Consider the following 19,810-nt stretch of genomic DNA (forward strand, 5'->3'; position numbering starts at 1 on the left):
GGGAGCTGAGAGGAGGAAGTGCCTTGGTGTTTGAGAGGCAGCTGCGGTCAGGGACTAGAGAGAGGAGAGAGGCTGCTGTTGTGAGAGAATGAAGAAGATTTGAACGGGGTCAATTAACGCGCTTCAATTTTTTATGAAGTAACTGACCTTCAAGGTTTTATAGATTAATGTAGTTGCTTAAAGAGCATCCCTGGGTTCTGATCGGTGTATGAAAAGCTTTTCTTTCTTTGGAAGATGAGTTGCTGTCACCTGGGAAAAAGAAGTGCAGGATAAACGGAAGGAGCAGCGCCTTGCTTATATTAAAAAGTAGACAGACATTCTTCCTTCGTTGCTTCACAAGGTTTTTTTTAGATAGGCCCTGTATCAATGCTACTTTTAGTACAAGCAGGTGGGCCAAATGAGTGTTACTGGAAGTCAGTGGATAGCCAAAGAACGAGGTCATGCCTGTGCTGCAAAACTGTTAGCTTATAATGAGCCGCAGGAGAGTCTCGTGTTGTAATCAATTACTTTTAAAAACTGCATGGTCTTTGACTATGTTAGGCTGCCTTATAATACTCCTGTGGTAAATATTTAAATATAATGATGAATGTCTGTGTACTCCAGAGACTTTCAATACTTAAAAAAAACTTTAAATAAAAAAAAAGAAATAAAAAGTATTTTTCAAACTTTAAATAGTTATTTGCACCAGTATATGATTCCAGAGAAAATAAAACAAGCTACCTGTCAACCAGATAAATTACTTTTATGTTATCTGTCTCATCTTAACAAACAGTAATTGAATATTGCCTTACAAATACAGACTAAGACATTCTTTTATTGTGATCTTTCTATTTTCCTGCTATTTTCAGAATTTCTCACAAGGTTTGATGCCTCAGTACAGTGTAAGGTTCTTTTGAAAATTATGTCTTTCACATTATAAAAGAGGACAACAGAAAGGTCATGACATGCTGGATCCGATGATCATTTAACTCTGTATCTCCATCAATTGCTGCAGTGGAATCAGTATTTTTCCATGTAGTCTCTAATTTGCCTTCTTCCTTGTGTTGCAATGTTTTCATCTGTTTTGAGAACAGTCTCTGATTTCATCATTTCCATCTCTGTTTTAGCAGCTCCATTAATATGCCCTTCTTGGAGTGTCCTGTCTTTAAGTGTTTTTTCCATCTGCAGTCTAATCTTTGTTGCCATTGGGAGCCTGTATCTCAGAGCCATAGTAGCAGAGGCTGTGGAGAGCATCAGGGTTTTTTTTGCTGTAGCATCCCCATGTATTCAGGCCAAAGCATGACTTGACGTGATTTGCCCCCTTTCCCTAGACAATGCCACAGTGTTCTGAATTACTCTGTTCCCTACCCCACCATAGTGGTAAGAGAAGTAATTTTATGCTGTTAAGGCTTTAGCTCAAAATGTTGGAAACCCAAAGAAAGTATTTCTGGTGTCAAGAATGCTGGACCAGTTGTGACCAACTTGCTAACTATACATGAATGCTTGCGAAATGAAACAATTGGATTTCTTGAAACATTGTGAGGGAGAAGCTTTTCTAGGGCTTCTAAGGAAAGAATAATCACTTCCGAAGGAATAAGGGAATGTTCATGTACAGCTGAAAAATACTAAATCTGGAGTGGTGTGGCCTAAAGAGCAAGCAGTCTGGGGCTATTAGCCGTTTCTGCTTACAAAGAAATGAGGTCCCCATACCCTTGTTCAGCTGTGCCTCCTGTCTACTTCTGTGTATCTTTTGAGTGAGGTATCTAGATTTTGACCCACTTACCTGCAAGTGGTCTTTTGCAGAAAGAGGGGAGAAAAAAACAAAACAAAACTGACACACTGAGCTGTGTTTGTGCTCAGGCAAAAACTCATGTGCTTCTGCCAGCTTGAGTGATATGGCTCACACTACCTCTGTTTTGTACAGAGAGCACTGCTGAAAGGAGGCCAATGTTGTGTAGTCTACTGATAAATCCTTTAATCTTTACTTCTGACTGCCTGACAGATGTTCTAGGAACTGGTAGTTGTAACCCAGCATTTCCCTTGGTCCCTGCATGCAGAGGAGTGCTGCTGTTGCAGACCAGAGTGAATACGGGGAAACGTGGCAGAGGGCAAATTGCAGAGCTTTCTGCAACAGTGGTGGTGTACTTCAGTGTGCTGTGGTTGTGGCTACTTGACTTGACTGTTATGAACAGATCTCTAACAGGGAGTGGAGACCTGCCTTAGCAAGTCTTTTCTAAATTGTTAACCACCTGTTTTGCTGTAGAACATTGAGGTTTCTTTGAGTTCTTGGAAACTGGCGGTGCTCAAGACTGAGGGAGTGATTTGGCTTATCCTAAAAGCGGCCTGAATATCTTTATATTAAGGGTGTTTCTCAGTCACTGGGTCACTCAGGATTATGTACCTCTGTTATGTCCAGGGATACTTTCGGAGCTCATACCTCATTTCCATCTTGCTCATGTCTGTGTGTCCTTTATTTCTTCCTAATCCTTACTGTCCTGGACAGCTGGAACTCCAAAGGGCATAAAGAGTGAGGACATCCATCATCTTGGTAGTCAGAGAGTAACAGGAGGTTTTGGTTCTCACTCTGCCGTGCTAACTTGACTGTCATAAACAGGTTGACTCAAAGTGTAAAGAGTGGAAAAGAGTTGTGTGGGGTGTGTGTGTGTGTCGTTTGTTGATGGTTGGAATTTTGGTGGTTTTTGTTTGTTTGGTTTGGGTTTTTAGGAGCAAGATACCAGCCACTTTGAAACTGACCGTAGGTGAAACAAGCCTCAAATATGCTCAGTAGCAGCACTCTGTGGTGGTGCTGCTGAAGGTTCTGATAGTTGGCAGAAGAGAAGTTGTGCTCATGCTAGTTTTGTGTTGGCAGACTTATGGCAAGTGGCTAGAAATGTCTCTATGTGACACTCATGCTTTTCCTTGGCATGTGTGCTTTCTTGTAAAGGGTGTTCTTCAGTATTGGATTGATTATTTCTTTGCAGATTTTTAATACTTGTCTGCTAAGGAAACAGCATTGAAAGCTGGATGACTTGGATATATAGCTCCCATTAAACTTTTTATGCCAAATTGCTTGATGCACTTGTAGAAAAATCTCATAATTTAGAAGCAGTGTAGGTGGAAATAATTTCCTATGACAGTCTTCACAAAACTAACTGAAATTTGATTTGTTTGTGAAATAAGCTGAAGCAAAATTAACTATAATAGACTGGAATTAACACATTATGTGTTCAAACAAGTTGTTCTCTGTTTTTGGTATTGGAAATGTCTGATGGTTTTTTTTGTCTTGATTTATAGGTTGAAGACTTTGGGTGACAAATCAAGAGAATCAAAAAAAAGCAAGCAGAGGTACTTCTGAACATCTTAATGTATAGCATTGATCTAGGATGTTCTTGTTAAAGAAAAATTTGAAAGGGGCTTTTTTGTATGAGCCAATTACAAAAACATATGCATGTAATTTTACAGAATATTCTTTCAATAGCAGAAAAGCGTAAACTTAATATTGAGGAAACGCTTAGATTACTAGAATTTTGATAGACCTAAATAATTTCTGATGGCAACCAGTCAAATTTTAAATGACTATTTAAATTATGTGTAAATTCAAGTTATTGTACTACTTTGTACAAGATTCAGGTTGCAGTACATTGAAATGTAGTTGTTTACAATCTCTGTGAATCTTACGTACTAATTTTTTTTTTTAGTGTAAGAACAGAAATGAGTCTTTTTATTCTGAAAAATATGTATCTAATGGAGTACTTTGTCTGTTTTCATCTGTTGCAAGAAGATTTAAGAATTGTGATGGGTTTTTTTTCCTCTGCATTTTAGTATATTGTTCATTCTTTCAACCTATGTAAATAAAAAGGAAAGAATACTTACTACTTCAAATAAGCTCAGATGTGCTTTAGTGTAAAGCATGGTCTTACTAAAACACAGCATGTACACACAAATTAATTTAAAAACAAGCCCTGAACAAAAAATACGGCATCTGAAATAGTGTATTAAGTTCTGCAGCTTGGTGTTTTGGCTGTAAAGGTGTTTTATCAGAAAACTGGTTGAATTGACAAGACACAGAAACTAAACTAAGAGTGACTGAAGGTGTGAATACAACTTTTAGGCAGCTGCCTTTGTGTTTTTTCTAGTCTATAATATTTTGGTTCATCTGGTGTACTGTAAATATCCATCATTTTTTGAGAAAAGCACTGGGCAAACCAATTGAATCATCACAAACAGGGGAATGCCATTCTGCTTTGCTTATAAGGTTCTGGGACAAATATAGCTTAGCTTGATTGTAAGGATGGCTGAGAGCTTGTGGGTGAGGATCAGAAGAGAGGCCAGTAATGGTGATGTTGTGAAGGGACTTCGTTACTGACCATCTGATCAGAGAGTGAATGATGTCTTCTCTAAATGGCTTGAGGAATTCTCTATATCATTAAACCCCCATTCTTGTGGGGGCCTTTAACATCCTTGACATCTGCTGAAAGGACAGCACAGCAGGGTGCAGTCAAGAGGAGTTCTGGAGGGTGTCAAGGATAACTTCTGGATATCTTCTTCATAACTTCTTTAGCATACAGGAATAGCCTTAGGAAAGCCAGAGCTCAGCTAGAATTGGTGCTTATAAGAGATGTCAAGGACAAGAGGAAGAGCTTGTAGCTCTGCATTGGTAATAAAAGGCTGAACAAATTAAATGTGGGATTGTTGATCAATGGGGTGGATGATTTAGTGACTGCAAATGTGGATGTTGTTGAGGTACTCTATGCCTTTATTGCTTCAGTCCTCACAAGCATAGTCTCCCAGTCCTCTGTGCTCAGTGAAAGGAAGAGACTGACCAGTGGTAGATGAAGATCAGTTTGGAAATCTCAGCACATAAAAGCCTATAGCACCATACAGGCCAAGCAGTACTTTATGAAATTCAGGAGGTACAAATCCAAAGTCTTTCCCTGGGAAGAAAGTATCCCCTGTGACAATACAGACTGTGGCTGACTGATTGGCAAAGAAGCAGCTTTGCTGAAAAGACCCTGGGCATCTCGGCAAACAGCAAGTGAAATGTGAGCCAGCAGCACGCCTGGCAGCAAGGAAAGCCAACAGCTTCATGGGCTGTATGATCAAGGCCACAGGCAGAGGAACTGTGGGAGGTGATTATCCCCTACACTCCTTAAACCACATCTGGTTACTATTTTGGTCCCCTGATGTAAGACATTGATAACCTGCAGCAAGTTTGGTAGATGGCCGCCAAGGTGGTTGGGGTTGGAAGCCTCTGTATGTGAGGAAAGGCTGAGACTGGGGCTTGTTCAGCCTGGAGAATAGATGGCTTTGAGGAAGCCTAACAGCAGCCTGTGGTTACCTATGAGGAGGTTATCAAGTAGGTGGAGCCAGGCTTTTGGTGCTGGTATATGACGGGAACATGAAAGCGTAAGTTGAAACAAGAGATGTTCAGTCAATAAAAGACTATAAGGAAAAGCTTATTCCTCAGGATGATTAAGCAGTGGAACAGGTTGCTCACAAAGCCTGTGAAGTTTCTGTTCTTCAAGGTTTTCAAGTTGCAACTGTACAAAACCTTGACCAAACTCATCTGATCCCATAGCTGGTCCTGCTTTGAACAGGAGGTTGCACTAGAGACTGCCTGAGGTCCCTTCCCACCTTACTGATTCTATCACTTTTCCCTTGCTTTAATGAGAAAAAAAACCAACAACCAAATAAAAACAAACAAACAAAAACAACAAAAAGCTTTCATTTATGGTATTTATTGTTTTCCATTCAAATTGTTTGGATGACAGTGCAAAACAATCTATTCTGGTAATCTTCCAAGAGACAAATCTTGGATGACATCAAGATCTTCATGTAATACATTCTTGAAAGTGCGGCATTGTTAATTTTCTTTAACTTATCATAAGGTGCCTTTAAATTTCAAGCTGTTACTAATGAAAATAGGGGATCATTAGAGCATTAAACTGGCAATGGTTCTTTAACTTAGGATTTATTTTTAATGTAGAATACATTACATGCAATATCTTTATTGAGGGATATAAAGAACTTGTGTAGTAGTATTTTGAGAATATTTCTGTCCACTGTTTTAAGTTAAAACCGTGTTCATCCTGTGATAAGAAATTGTCTCATAAAAGTTGTTTTTAATGGACAAAAATGAGCTAATAATGGGCTACCATAAAATAACAAGGGGATAGAAAACCAATCCTAGCTTTGGAATGTTTTTGTATGATACACTGTAATACATTTTAAACTAGAACAGAAAAAATGTTTGTGAAATTGAACAGTAGGGAATATTTCTGTGTTCAGCATATTTGTCAAATGCAGATATGTACGTGCATGTTTTTTATAGCAGCCTTCTATTCATTAACAACAATTGTATTTTTACAATTTGTTTTATAGAACTGTTCAGTGTTTGCCAGAGTTTTCTGCTGGACTGGAATTACTGAGCAGGTATGATTTTCCATTTCTTTGTTAGTGTCTACTTCCTGTAATTTCAGTAATAACTTTACTAGGTTAAGAAAATTAGAAGAAAATGAAGGTGCTGCTAATAGGTTTTTTTGGATATTCTACAGTGAGTAGAGTGAGGGTGGCTACCAAATGATAAATATGTTTGAAGCTTGACCAGCCCTTAAGTGCTGTCACGTTAATGAAACAGAAATTCTGGAGGAAAAGCAACATTTGGAAGATTACTTTAGTTCAGGGTCTAATGCCCAGGGATGAAGGAGACCAACACTGAGGCCCAGCCTGTGGTTTTAATTTGATATTTTGTGACTTTTGCATATTTGACATTTCATTCTGTTATAATAGAGACAATATGCCTGTTGTTGCCATGAAAAGAAAATGTATTCCTTGTTTATTTAATCACATATTTTCTGAGTAACAGAAGCTATCTGCATTATAAATTTCCTTTGTATTTTTATCTTAGAAAGAAAAAAAAATCTCCTTTTTTGTGGGTTGGGGTGTGATACAATTTTGGTGGGATTTTTTCATTTTCTTAATGAAATTGTGTTCCAAGTAGTGCTTAAGGATTTTTTGTGTAGTTTTATAAATATTGCTGGGTTCATTTAGCTCTTAGTGTAAGCTAGCATTTTAAAAATCATGAATCGCTTTTTCTTTGAAAGAAATTATTTCTTAGTGTGTATTTCTTCTTGGTATTTACTGTTCTACTGAGACAACTATACAGCTCTTTAAACTGTTATTTCTGGCAGTCTCTGTAAATATAAGCACAGGGGCATCCATTAAATCCTCTTCCTTTATAAGATAACACAGTAAAAATAGTAATTTGTCTGTCTTCTCTTCAGATATGAAGATGCTTGGGCTGCCCTTCACAAAGGAGCCAAAGATTGTGCAAAAGCTGGAGAGGTAAGAAAAAATAACAAAGCCATGCTTGAAATATTTTTTAATGTGTAAATAATTTTAAACTAAAATTTTTGCTACCAGCATACTGGATTGACTGTGGCCACTAGGTACACATCCTCACAGCCTTGTTCACTCTCCCACCAGTGGGACAGAGGAGAGAACGGGAGGAACAAAGATCAGCAAGCTCATAGTTCAAGGTAAAAACAGTTTAATAATTACAGCACAGAGGAAAAAAGGTGATGCAAAAGCAGTCAGTCTCCTACAAGCAGACTAGTGCCCAGCCAGTCTCAGAGCAATGGTTACCTTGGAAGATCAAATCCTTAGTTTTTATTGTTGAGCATGGTATGAAATATCCCTTTGGCCAATGGTCAACTGTTCCAGCTGTGCCCCCTTCCCAACTTCTTGCCCACCCCCAGCTTGCTCAATACAGCAGAGTGAGGGTGAGTGAGGAAAAGAGAAAGCCTTGAGACTGTACAAGCCTTGTTCAGCAATAGCCAATACATTGGTGTGTTATCAACACTGTTTTGGTCAGAAATCCAAGGCACAGAACCATATGGGCTTCTATGAGAATGTTAACTCCATCCCAGCTGGATCCAGTACAACCAGTATAATGAAAAAGTAATGCTTCATATTGCTACCTGGGGAAAATGCCATGTTGCATTGTTTTTAACTATGATTTTAAGGTGATAGTTGACAGGCAGCTGATGGAATGGATCAGAATGTCTAGTTCCTCGTGTTTCTCACAGCTCTTCCAGATTTGATGGTCCTTAGCATACAATTAATATTCTTAAAGTATTACATATATATATATAGTAAAAATAGAAATTCTCTGTGATCGTTATTTCTTACAAGGAATAATCTAACAAGAATTATCTGACGTTCAGTCTCCTGTTTACTTTTGGATATTTCAATCACTATAACTAACATTGAGCATGAGAATTTCCTAGTGCTTTTAAGGTATTTTTCAACAGTACATTGACACACAGAATTTGTTTTGTGTTCAGATAGTTGCAATCAATACTTGCACTTAAGCAAAAAATATTAATTATATCAGTTTACTGTTTTTCTGTGGAATGTTAAGTTAGAAATTACACTGAGAAATACAACTTTGTCAGTGTGACAAGAAGGTGACGGTAAAAATAAGGCACCTCCAGAAGTTCAGGTGGTCAGTTTTTGCACTCTTCTGCCATTATTTGAAAGATTTTAAGTTATCTTGGAATATTATTTTGAGACTGCTTAAGACATTTCATCATTGCTAAAAAATGGCAAGGTAGGCAATAAATAGTAATGTAAACAATGTAATGCAAGCAGTAATGTAATGCAAACATTAAATAACATCATGCAATCTAAACAGTTGCAAAAATGATGTTGCATGTTACTGCTGTAGCTCCTTAAAAGCATTGAGGGCGCTGGGAAGGTGTAGAATAGATTTGGAGTTTGGGCATTTTGGTGGATTAGTGTCAGGGTAGGGCTGCTGCCTAGTGACCAGGAAAGGGCAAGATGTGACTCGTCCGACTGAAAATATTCAGAAAACGTCTGTGCTTTCTCTTAATTTTGTTCAGTGTTCCAGCCCTGTAAGTAAAATGTCAAGTTGTGTGGTTTATTTCTGGAATGAAGGGAAAGAAGACCTCCAGTAAGTGCTACCAATGCATTGCTCTGCTGCTCTGGAGGTCCTCACCAGACTTTTCCATTCAAACTCTGTTCAAGGGGCAGACAGTGTAAGCTGAGTGGCCATGATGCAGAGCAGGACTGAGCTGTGGGGTCTCTGTCCTGGCTGAAACTTTGTCTTTGGCCAGCTGTGTCCTCCCTGACTCTTCTGGTTTCCTTAGGAGTATTCTCTGTATTATTTTTCAATGGATAAAATCCTCACTGCTTAATATATTTTGAAGAAGTGTATTTAGGGTAATGAAGATATTATATTTTCACAGAATCACTCGGTTGGAAAAGACCTCCAAGATCATCATGTCCAACCGCTCCTGTCTACCCCCTAAACCATATCCCGAAGTACCTTGTCTACCCGCTCTTTAAATACATCCAGAGATGGTGACTCCACCATCTCCCTGGGCAGCCTGTTCCAGCCTCTGACAACCCTCTCAGTAAAGAACTTCCTCCTTATCTCTAACCTGAACTTCCCTTGGCACAGCTTGGTGCCATTTCCCCTTGTTCTATCCTCCATCACCTGGGAGAAAAGACCAGCACCCACCTCTCTACAACCTCCCTTGAGGTAGTTGTAGGTGGTGATGAGGTCTCCCCTCAGCCTTCTCTTCTTCAGGCTAAACAACCCCAGTTCCCTTAGCTGCTCCTCATAAGGCTTGTTCTCCAGACCCCTCACCATCCTTGTGGCTCTTCTCTGAACACGCTCCAGAATCTCAACATCTTTCTTATAGTGAGGGGCCCAGAACTGAACACAGTACTCGACGTGCGGCCTCACCAGTGCCGAGTACAGGGGGATAATCACCTCCCTGGACCTGCTGGTCACACTGTTTTTAATACAGGCCAAGATGCCATTGGCTTTTCTGGCCATGTGGGCACAGTGCTGGCTCATGTTAAGCCGACTGTCAACCAACACCCCCAGGTCCTTCTCGTTCAGGCAGCTTTCCAGTCATTTTGTCCTTATTTCTCTTGCCTGATAGCATGGCCCACCTTTTCCAGTGAAAACCTTTTGTAATTAGAGATCAAGTTCTCTCTGCCAGCGTTGTGTGCTTTATTGCTCATGATGATTTTTTTAAAAGATCTCTTAAATGACTTGCTTAGAATTTTGTAATGCTTTCAGTAGTTTGCTTTATAAAATTGTAGTTAGAAAACAATGTGAGTTCACATATATATGTATGTGTGTGTGTGTGTGTGTGTATATATATATATACACACACATATATAAGACCAGTGTAACCTTAAACTCACATATTATGGATGCTTGGGAAAATGAGAATGAAAACCTTCTGAAAGAGTTTAAAATTTTCAGTGAAATTCAGATGATTACTTTTGGGAGAATCCAAAATATGTGTTGCTGGTTTTTGTTTTGTTATTTAGAAATGTAGAAAATATAGGGTTCAATAAAATAAGAATTACATAAGCACACAAGCTTGACTGTACTGTATCACACCTAAAGGTCCACTTGTCTAGTCTCCTATTTCTGATACTGGCTGGTAGCAGATAAACTACTTGTGCTGTCTTATTTATAAATGTTGAATAGAGAAATGAAAGTGAAAATTTCAAGCTTTAATTGCTGCCTGCAATCTTAGCATGTTAAATTATAGATACTAACTACTAGTTCCATATACACAATTGTACTAAAAATAATGCTTTTAGATTATTGTAATTTTAGCTACGTTCAGTTATCTCTGGGCTGAAATGTTTTTCTGGTGTTTCCCCCCATCATATGGTGGAGTTTTTTGGTTTGCTTTGCAGTTTAACTGATACAAATCCCATATCTCATTCTCAAAAATAGACTTGGCTTTATTTAAGTAAGGATTTTGGCCTTTTGAAGTGTTTCATTACTCCTTGGGCTTTGGAATAAGTTTTCAAATCATATCTAGTAAAACAGAATGGCTTTTTGACAGGGATAGGTAGCTGAAGGAATTTGGAAATGGGAGGAGTTGTTATTCTTCTAAAAGAATTTGTCTGAAGTGGGTAGAATTGTAAATCATTGAGAACTTCCTTTGGCCATTGCTCAGACATTTTCTGTTTCTGCAACTAAATTCTACAAAAAGTGAGGAATCCGAAATGCAGATACAGCCACAAGCTGCAGTTGTGTGCAAGAGGAAGACTGGGTAATGGAACTAAGAGCAGGGAGACTATAATTGAATCACCTGAAGTGTCATATATAGGGGAAACATTTGTTACCTGATCTCTCAATCTTGCTGTTGTTCACAGAATCTGACCTATTTAAATAAAACTTTTAAGCAGTGTATTCATAAAATGTTTCCTATATTGATTAGTATATTGAGAAATAACTTTTAAAATCTTGTTTTTATCAATGCATTTTGACATAAATATTTCATATTTCATAAATATTTCTTGACCATGTTGTATATTTACCTGAGAATTAGACAAGTGGCAGTGTTTTAAGGTTGCCGTGCTGATCTTACACTTGCAGATGTGTGAATTCTAAAAATTAGTCAAGATACTTGTAAATAGGTTCATAAACTTGCCAGTAAAGAACCTGTTTGTTTCAGCTGGTGGATAGTGAAGTTGTGATGCTTTCTGCACACTGGGAGAAGAAAAGGAACAGTCTGGTGGAACTACAGGATCAGCTCCAACAAATACCTGGGTTTTTAGCAGATCTGGAATGCCTCACAACAAGCCTAGGTAAGGTTGTATAACAAGCATTCAAGTCAGTACAGAGGATTAGATGGAAGTTCAGCTGTTGTGTACTTTGCAATGATAAAATTTAATTTTCTTCCCAAACATCCTTTCTATTATAAAACAATGGTTCTTTAACAAACTGATTTTGTCAAAGATCAAAATGAGTAGTGGTTTCTCTCCCAGCAGTTAAAATATTGTATGAGTCATTATTTGGAAAAAGAAAATTGTATGGCAACTGCATATCTGGGTGTGAACAGCTGAAAAATAGTGTTCTTGGAGTCTTTTTAAATTCTTAAAGATTTGTAAGTAGTGTGAACACTCATGTATGCAGTTGCTTCTCTTTAAGTCTATGTAATTTTATATAATAATTTGTTTAAAAACATCATTTGCTTGGTGGGGTTGGGGGTGGGCAGGAAGAAATTAACCTGGCTTGGGACACTTTCAAGGCAGAAACTTTTTGTTGAGAGTAATTGTTGGTTCTGTAGATTAAGTTAGTGTACTAGCTTAAGCTATTCTGAAGTGATACCCAGCTGAGTGAAACTAGCAATGCTACATATTAAGGTTACCAAATACCTCATGATTGTTAAATGGATTCCAGTTTTTAGAACTTTACCAGATGTTAACATGTCGATTTACTTTAAAAGATGAAAAGGTGACTCCTTTAGTGCTCTACCTCTGGAAGCCTCTCATACAAAACTGTTGGTCCACTGTTGAAAATGAAATTAGGAAAAAACTGTTCTGGGCTCTCAGTCTCCGAAAAGCTCTAGTGTTACTGAGCATTGAAATGGGGACACAGTATTTTACAGGCAGCAAGCCTTTCCATCAACAGTAGGCCTCTTGCTCGCTCCATGAACATCTTTTCAAGTTACATCAAAACAAAATTTTGGAAAACTGCTGTCTGTGCATGGATTTTAAAAACAAAGTTCCCCAGGGACTCTGCCTGCAGTATTCCTACACCAACTGAGAAGTACGCAGAAATTCTTCATGTAATTGCAGCTCTTGCTTTCTGTGGGGTGAGCTGGATTTGTGAGCCAGCATCTGATGTAAAGATAAAGGAGAGCTCTTTTCTGTGTTCAAAGGCTAATTTCTCATTCTTCTATGGTCAGTGGATATGCACAGTTCGGCTTGTGTTCCTAGGTAGGCTGGTAATAACTTTCATATTTCTTTCTGAACCAAGGAATGTATTTCATTTTTTATTACAATTTTCTTACACCACCTTATTTAGTAAGGCTTTATCATGTGTGGTAACCATTTAATGTTGGCTTTTTGAAAAACTCAATTATTTTCTAAGGAAATATCAATTCAAATAATGATTTATTTAAACAGTGATTTAAATATCATGCACAAAATGATGCAGTCCACTGGTAGTCCAAAGATAAACAAGATAATAAAACCTAGTGGAATTATCTTTATAGTTCATAACTGCAAATGCTGTAAATCCTAATGAAGTGGGGTTACCTTCCCATTCCTAATATTTCAATTTTACGAACCAGAATTAATCTCACCCTGACTGTAGTATTACTTGGAGAAGGCTCACTGTCTCTACAATATTTTTGATACTATACCAGCAGAATTTAAGGAAGCATTAACCAGTCTGCTCAGGGAAGCTAATGAATTTTGAAGTCTATTACTAAGGTTGTGAGATTTGAACCAGATCTTCACCTCATGTATCTGATCTTAAGTAACACACCTAGAGGTTTTTATTAGTTCCTTGTAACCATTGTGAGTTTTTTTAGATATTTTTTTTTCTGATGAGCTTTGTAGAGTCTATTTGAAGAGAAAGTTGTAATTTGTACCAATTTCAACATCACTTCTGAAAGTGATTACCAGAAATGTGATATTCTGCTCACTGGTTTTAGTTTTTATAACTTCAACTATCTGGTTTTTATAAATGTAAACTGTATTTACTTTTCCAAGAGATGATTAGTACCATGGCTGTGAATTTTAAAGATGAGTAAAACATTCTGTAAAAAAAACCAACCAACCAAACCACCAAAAAAAAGCAAACACAAAAGTGAATATAGAATTATAAACTGCTGTGTCCTGGGTTGTGCATCCAAGATGTAATTTAGCTCATCTTCATAATTTCAGAAAAATAATAGTTCCGTGTTGTGACGTGATGCACTTCTAATAAATCTATTAATGCTTTCATTTTAAAAGTAAATAGGGAACCTTGGCTGCCTTTGATAAAAGTAATTTCAGATTATAGAAATGAGCCCTTTTAGTGACCTACTTAAAATCGGTATGAGTCTTGTACAGATTCTTCAGCTTTTGCTGTGTATTACAAGACCCATTTTGATTAGCACTTCTATAAATAAAGTCCTTTACTTTAGGTATTCACAGTATCGGTCATCCCTCACTTCAAGTAAAAAGTCTGTGTCTTCACCTGATAAATTTATTGTATTTTGCAATGTCGTGTAGCTGCTATTGAAAACCTTGAAGAAAAAATTACAGTTACTGCCCTTGCAAAGTCCAGGATTTGAATAATCACTTAAGCCATTTTTTATTTGAGATGTTGCAGAAAATACGTGCTTGCCAATATCTCACAAAATTTTCTTAATATGAAATATGCTTCATTGTTTGAGCAGGGGCATTTTGCTCAAATACTGGTTTTGATTTCAGCAGATCAATGTGCACAAACCTTGATCCAAATACAATTTTCAATACTTTTTTTCTAATATCTAACATTAATCATCAACTTGATATCTGTTTCAGAAAGGCTGGAAAGCCTGTTCTTAAACATAGTTGACAGATCCAACGTAGGGTGAAAATGTTTATAGACTGGTGAGAATAGAAAGAAAATAAGGCTGGGTATATATTCATAAAGATAAAAGCCATTGCTTCCTGATATTTAATAAATATTTTTTTCCAAGTATGGGTAAGCTGACTGTGTAGATCCATTAAGGAAATAGAAACTTTTCACGCTGTTTAGGGGAGGTATCCTTGTTTATATCTTAAGCAGAAGGAGATACTTTATTTTCAGATTGTGTATCAAGTATGAAAGTCGTCATTTTCTAGCTCTGCCAAATTAAATTCAAATTGTTCAGAGAAGCATAAGTATTTTGCATAAAAGAAAAAGCATGTGCCCTTTGTTTCAAACATAGGATTAAAGTCTTAATGGCCTCTTAAGACATTAAGGAAATGTAGTAAAACTTGTGAAATACAAGGTCACAGTGATTATAGTATCTTTTTCATTACAGACAAGGTATTGATTTTGGTAGCATTTGAACTACTTTAAGAACTTAATACCTCTTATTTTGGGTACTTGTTTTGCAGCAACAAAGTATGTGTTAATGAAGTATACTTATTTTTTAATTTCTTTAGAAAAATGCCAAAGATTTTTCCAGTTTGAATAATGCAATATACTTCCAGCAATATCTTGTATTCTGAGATTATGGAATTTAGTTTTTGCTCATTTAATCAGTTTGTAGACAGCCTCTAAAGCAGCACTTGGAGGAGGAAATAGTATAGTGAGTAACAGCCCAACTTATCTCTTTGGACAAGACATGTGTTTTTGAGGAAGATAGGTCATTACTTTACTACTGCCTATTTATTAATTGTGGCTTAGATTAATTGTAATTTAGGTAGTGGTAGGTATTGGTCAAGTAAAAAGGAATTTAAGATTGAACAGTATGTTAACCACGATTTTTCACAGAGCTGGCATATGCACTTGGGCTTCTGAATTGTGTTTGGTTACTTGAATGACAGTTTCTTTTATGTTTACATCTAGATCTAGATAAAAGTTTTGTAATGCAGAAATCTCCATTACACATTCCATTAGAAAGCTCTAGCTTTTAGTGGTTTCATTTTGATTTAAAAAATATTTTTAAATTTAGGAGAGCTGTAAAAATTTTTGCTGTAAATGAGTAATGATTTGCAGTAGGGAAAATGTTTGTTTATAGAGAATAATATTATATTAATTAAACCAGTTCTCCTAACTGGTTAACAGGTTATTTAAAAACTACTGATAGTTTTCTTGCTTTTGTGAGTTTCATTGTTTTACTGAGAAAAAGGGAAAATATTGGGGGGGGTATAAGTAAAATCAGAGAGTTTTTCATAGGCTCCAGGGCAGAATGCTTCAGCAGAGAGGGTTGTTGTGAGGTAGAGATATATGTGTATGAAAGGCATGTATTTTGGTGTTGTAAACTTGGCAATATCTGTGGCTTGAATACAGCAGGAAAAATACCCTAGTACGCTTGCTACATAATTTCAGTGAAGAAACTACATTAACTATTTAAAACTAAGAAGGAAAACTTGTGTTATACCTGTGATAGTGTAAGAAATACAGGCCAAACTAATGTAACTGGAAGAATGTCACCTGAAGAATTCAGCTAATAAAAATATTACTTCTACCAAGTGTGGCATATTACTTTATAGGAAAATTCTTAATCTAAATGTGCAGTGGATTTTTTCCAGCCTCCTTAAAAATATTAAAAGGAGCAGACTTTTTTTCCTTCATCGCAATGCGATGCAGGTGGTTGTTGCCTGACCACTTGGTTGTGGGATTCCTTGGGGAGGTGGAAGAAGCGTAGTAGTCTTGGAGGCATTCTTTAGAGCATTACCTGGCTTGCTGGGGCAAGTTCATTCTAGGTGCCACTGGGATATGTTAACTGGAAAATAATATCTAGATTTCATTTTCTATTGATGCACAGTGCATACATTCTGATTTGGGCAGAAGAGATGTTAATTCATAACTGTAGCTGGTGCTATTGCTATGGAGATAATCTTTTTTTGTGTGAGAAGCACCTAAGTTTTCTTTCGCTTCAGAAAGAAAAATTCTGAAACGTGTTGCAGTGAAGTGGGATTGTTGTCTTTTGAAGACATCATAAGTGTTTCTTCGTGTTCTTCAGGAGCTCAGTGTTATCTGCAGTTCCCACTAGAGGCTGCTCAAATGCTAGTGCTAGGAATCAGTTGCGCTCTAGAATTCACTTATCTTTATCCTCTTTATTTTCCTGTTCTTTGTTGTTGTCTTTTAATATTGTATCAATTGCAAGTACAGCAAAGCAGATGGTGAGTTTTTTAAGTGGAAAAAACAGTGATTGATAGTTACCTTACTAAGTTATTTCAAGCCCTGCTGTGTTTGTGAATTTTGCAAATTAATAAGCGAGCAATCATTCTGAAAAGCAAGGTAGCATAATACAGACATTTGGATTTTAATGCACTTAGAAAAGTCCAGTTCTTAAGCAAAAAGGGACCACCAATTCAATTGTAGTCCTGATACTGCCTTTTGAATATGTCTGGATTGTGTGAAAGTAGTTTATGTAGTAAAAAATGCCTATTCCACATCACAATCTGTAGAACTGAAAACATTTTTTTCCTCAAACTTGTATCCACATTAATTGTCAACTGCCTTTTTTTTTTTTCTTTTCTCCCAAATGATCTATTTACAGATAAATAATTTAAGGAAACCCTTGCTGCTTATATGATTTATGCTTCCCTTTGAGACTGTTGTGGAGCAGTAGTTGTTTGGGACTAAAAAAAAAAATCTTATTAAGTAATGGGAGTTGAACATATGAATATGCATGCTAGGAAATTTGTTTATAAGGCCTTAACTTGTACTTTTCTTGGGTGACCAATAGCAATTTCTAATTGAGTAATGGTTAAAAAGGTTGAAATTTTGTAGGCTCCAAGTAGAATGGCCACACCATAATGAAGATTTGACTGACTCCTTCAGCTTGCTCTTTCCTTCTTCTAAGCATCCAAAACATTAACTTTAAATCACTCTTTTCTACCTTCTGTAGTTACTCTCTTGCTTTGTAAAGATTGCTTCTGTCTGTTACAGACAAAGGTGAAACAGCCATTTGCCAAAACACAAAGTTGCTTTAGCTTTTCTGTTGTATCATTCCATCATCTGTGTAGTTCTTTGCATCAACAATCAAATTCATACACTGCAACAGATTGATGTATGAACTCATGTCTCTAAACTACAAACTCCCTTCTGTTCTTTGGTTGCTATTTTGTTTGTAAAATTGTGGTTTGTCCTTCCTCCTGCAAATTGCCTTCCCTCTTGTATAGGTTAAGTTCTGGCAAAAAGATAAATAATAGTCCCGTATTCACACAGCTCCATCCCAGAGTGACAAGGTCGGTAGAGTCTGGGAAAGACGTTTTGGGATACTGAGGAGGGATGTGGAGTTCAGCATTAATCACCCGCAGGGAGAGTGATCCTTCGATACAAGATTCACATAGGATAATTCAGGTTAGAAGGGACCTCAGGAGTTCTCTAGTCCAAATTTCTATTCAAAACAGAGTGAGCTATGAGATAAGATCAGATGTCCTGGGGCTTTTCATAGACATGATCTTTTTTAAGTTGAGACTCTAAACGGTTACAGTTAAAGATGAGATTAAGAGGTTTTACATGTCTTGGGTATGTAAAATAGCTAAATTTAGAGTTTTGCATATCAGTAAAGTGTTTGTCTTCAGAGTAAACTTTGGAAGCCTGTGTCCTTTTATGTTATCACAAGGTCATGTAAAAGTTAAAATTCTCCCAGTATGTTTTACTTTTGCTTCATTTGAATAATTTAAGATTAGTTCTGGTTTTGGTCAGCACAGCTTTATTCCTCAGATTGTTACCAGGTAGGAAGGGCTAAACTGATATTGTGCCCAAGAAGCAAAAATAAATTAAAAGTTCTAGATGCGTCTTTTCCTGAAGTATTGACCACAGGCCTGTGAGACCAAGATGCTGGGGCAAATATAGTGGTTCAGCACCTTACTACAAAGGGAACCTCAGATAGATAGCCCTTGACGTGGCTCTGCTGTCACTCTTTACTATATGATATGGACTGAGAATTGTTTATCCTTCTGAGGCATTTATATATGTGTAATTATTACCATGTTACCTATGTACCTTTATGAATTCCTGTTTCTGTTCAGGTGAGTTGTCCATCTATTGATACAATTTGATATTCATATAAGTATTTCTTATAGCCCAGCTAGAGGCAAACTTTGAGGAAATGGAGAATCACCTGTTGTGTCTTGAGGACCTGTGTGAACAGTGTGAGTTGGAAAGATACAAATGTATGCAGACGTTACAGCTGGAAAACTACAAGAAAACAAAAAGGTAAATAAAACAATTGCTATAAATATAAATTAGCATAAAGTATAAGCCTTTTGTGATTATTACCCTCCATATATAATATAATCCCTTTTATTTTCATCTTTTAAAGAAACAGTAATCTTTGACAGAAAGTTGCAAATTTGTAGTAGATTCATTTAGTGTCGATCTGGCTCTTGGTGATGAACAAAGAGTATGTGTATTTGGAAAATTATCGCTACATTGTTGTTAAGATGAAGTTGTGCTTATTATTCTCTACAAACAATTAGAGTAAGGGCTATTGCTAATAAACACTGATAAATTGTTGTTTCTTTTAATTCCTTGCCCTATTTTTTGGATTTCTTTTTTCCCTCTGTACCTGTAAAGTTAGGAACTGTATTTTTCTCTATATTCCTTTCAGTCCTGTCCTGTCCTGTCCTATCCTATTAGTACATCTCTCTCTGTGTGAAAGGTAATCTTCTGCTGGTCTCTTCATTTGAAAACCAGACATTACTACTTGGAATCAAAGTTCAACTTGTAGCAGCATGTGTGAAAAGTCAGAACCTTCAACTCTTGAGTTTCATGTTTACCTGAAGGATAAAGTAGCAAGAGATAAATATGAAAAGCTTAAACAGCTTAAAGTATTGACTTTTTTGGTTTTGTTACTGACAGTGCCAAAAATAACCTTACTGAAGGAGATAAGAAAAGCAGTATTGAGGAGTTAAATTGAATTAGTTTGCCAAAGACAGTCTCTGGTAGACCTGTGTTATGGAGTACTGGGTAGATGCTGTCATAGGATCGGAGAATGAGACACACAAAGATAACAAAATTCAGGTCTTTTTATTAACAAAATAAGCTACTAAGCAGGATTATTGACCATTCTAGACATAACAGGAAAGGGGTAATTAGGGAAAAAGGGAAAAAAATACATACCGATCTGCTGGCAAGCTGGAGCATGATCCACAAGGACAGCATCATTATGTGGTGTATCATCAGTGATTGGTAGGCACAAGCTTTACATGGGTGTCCTCATGGAGGCACAAACTTTACATGGGTGTCCCCGTGGAGGCAACGGTGACCTTGCTGTACACCTGCCCAATGCACTCTTCGGTAAAATCCCGGTATTTATCCTGGAGCGGAGATGTGGTTTTGATA

General features: G+C 37.0%; 1 protein-coding gene across 1 annotated transcript in view; it reads left to right on the forward strand.

Moving 5' to 3' along the window:
- LOC104538517 overlaps positions 1-18,686 on the forward strand; it is a 45,504-nt gene extending 26,818 nt beyond the window's left edge. The window contains exons 4-8 of the mRNA XM_010181750.1: positions 3,274-3,324; positions 6,361-6,411; positions 7,263-7,323; positions 11,496-11,628; positions 18,550-18,686. Of these exons, the coding sequence (XP_010180052.1) occupies positions 3,274-3,324; positions 6,361-6,411; positions 7,263-7,323; positions 11,496-11,628; positions 18,550-18,686 (433 nt within the window). The remainder of the gene's footprint in view (positions 1-3,273; positions 3,325-6,360; positions 6,412-7,262; positions 7,324-11,495; positions 11,629-18,549) is intronic.
- The last annotated feature ends 1,124 nt before the right edge of the window (positions 18,687-19,810 follow it).

This window comes from Mesitornis unicolor, unplaced genomic scaffold, assembly GCF_000695765.1.
Source record: "Mesitornis unicolor isolate BGI_N332 unplaced genomic scaffold, ASM69576v1 scaffold1873, whole genome shotgun sequence".
Taxonomy (NCBI): domain Eukaryota; kingdom Metazoa; phylum Chordata; class Aves; order Mesitornithiformes; family Mesitornithidae; genus Mesitornis; species Mesitornis unicolor.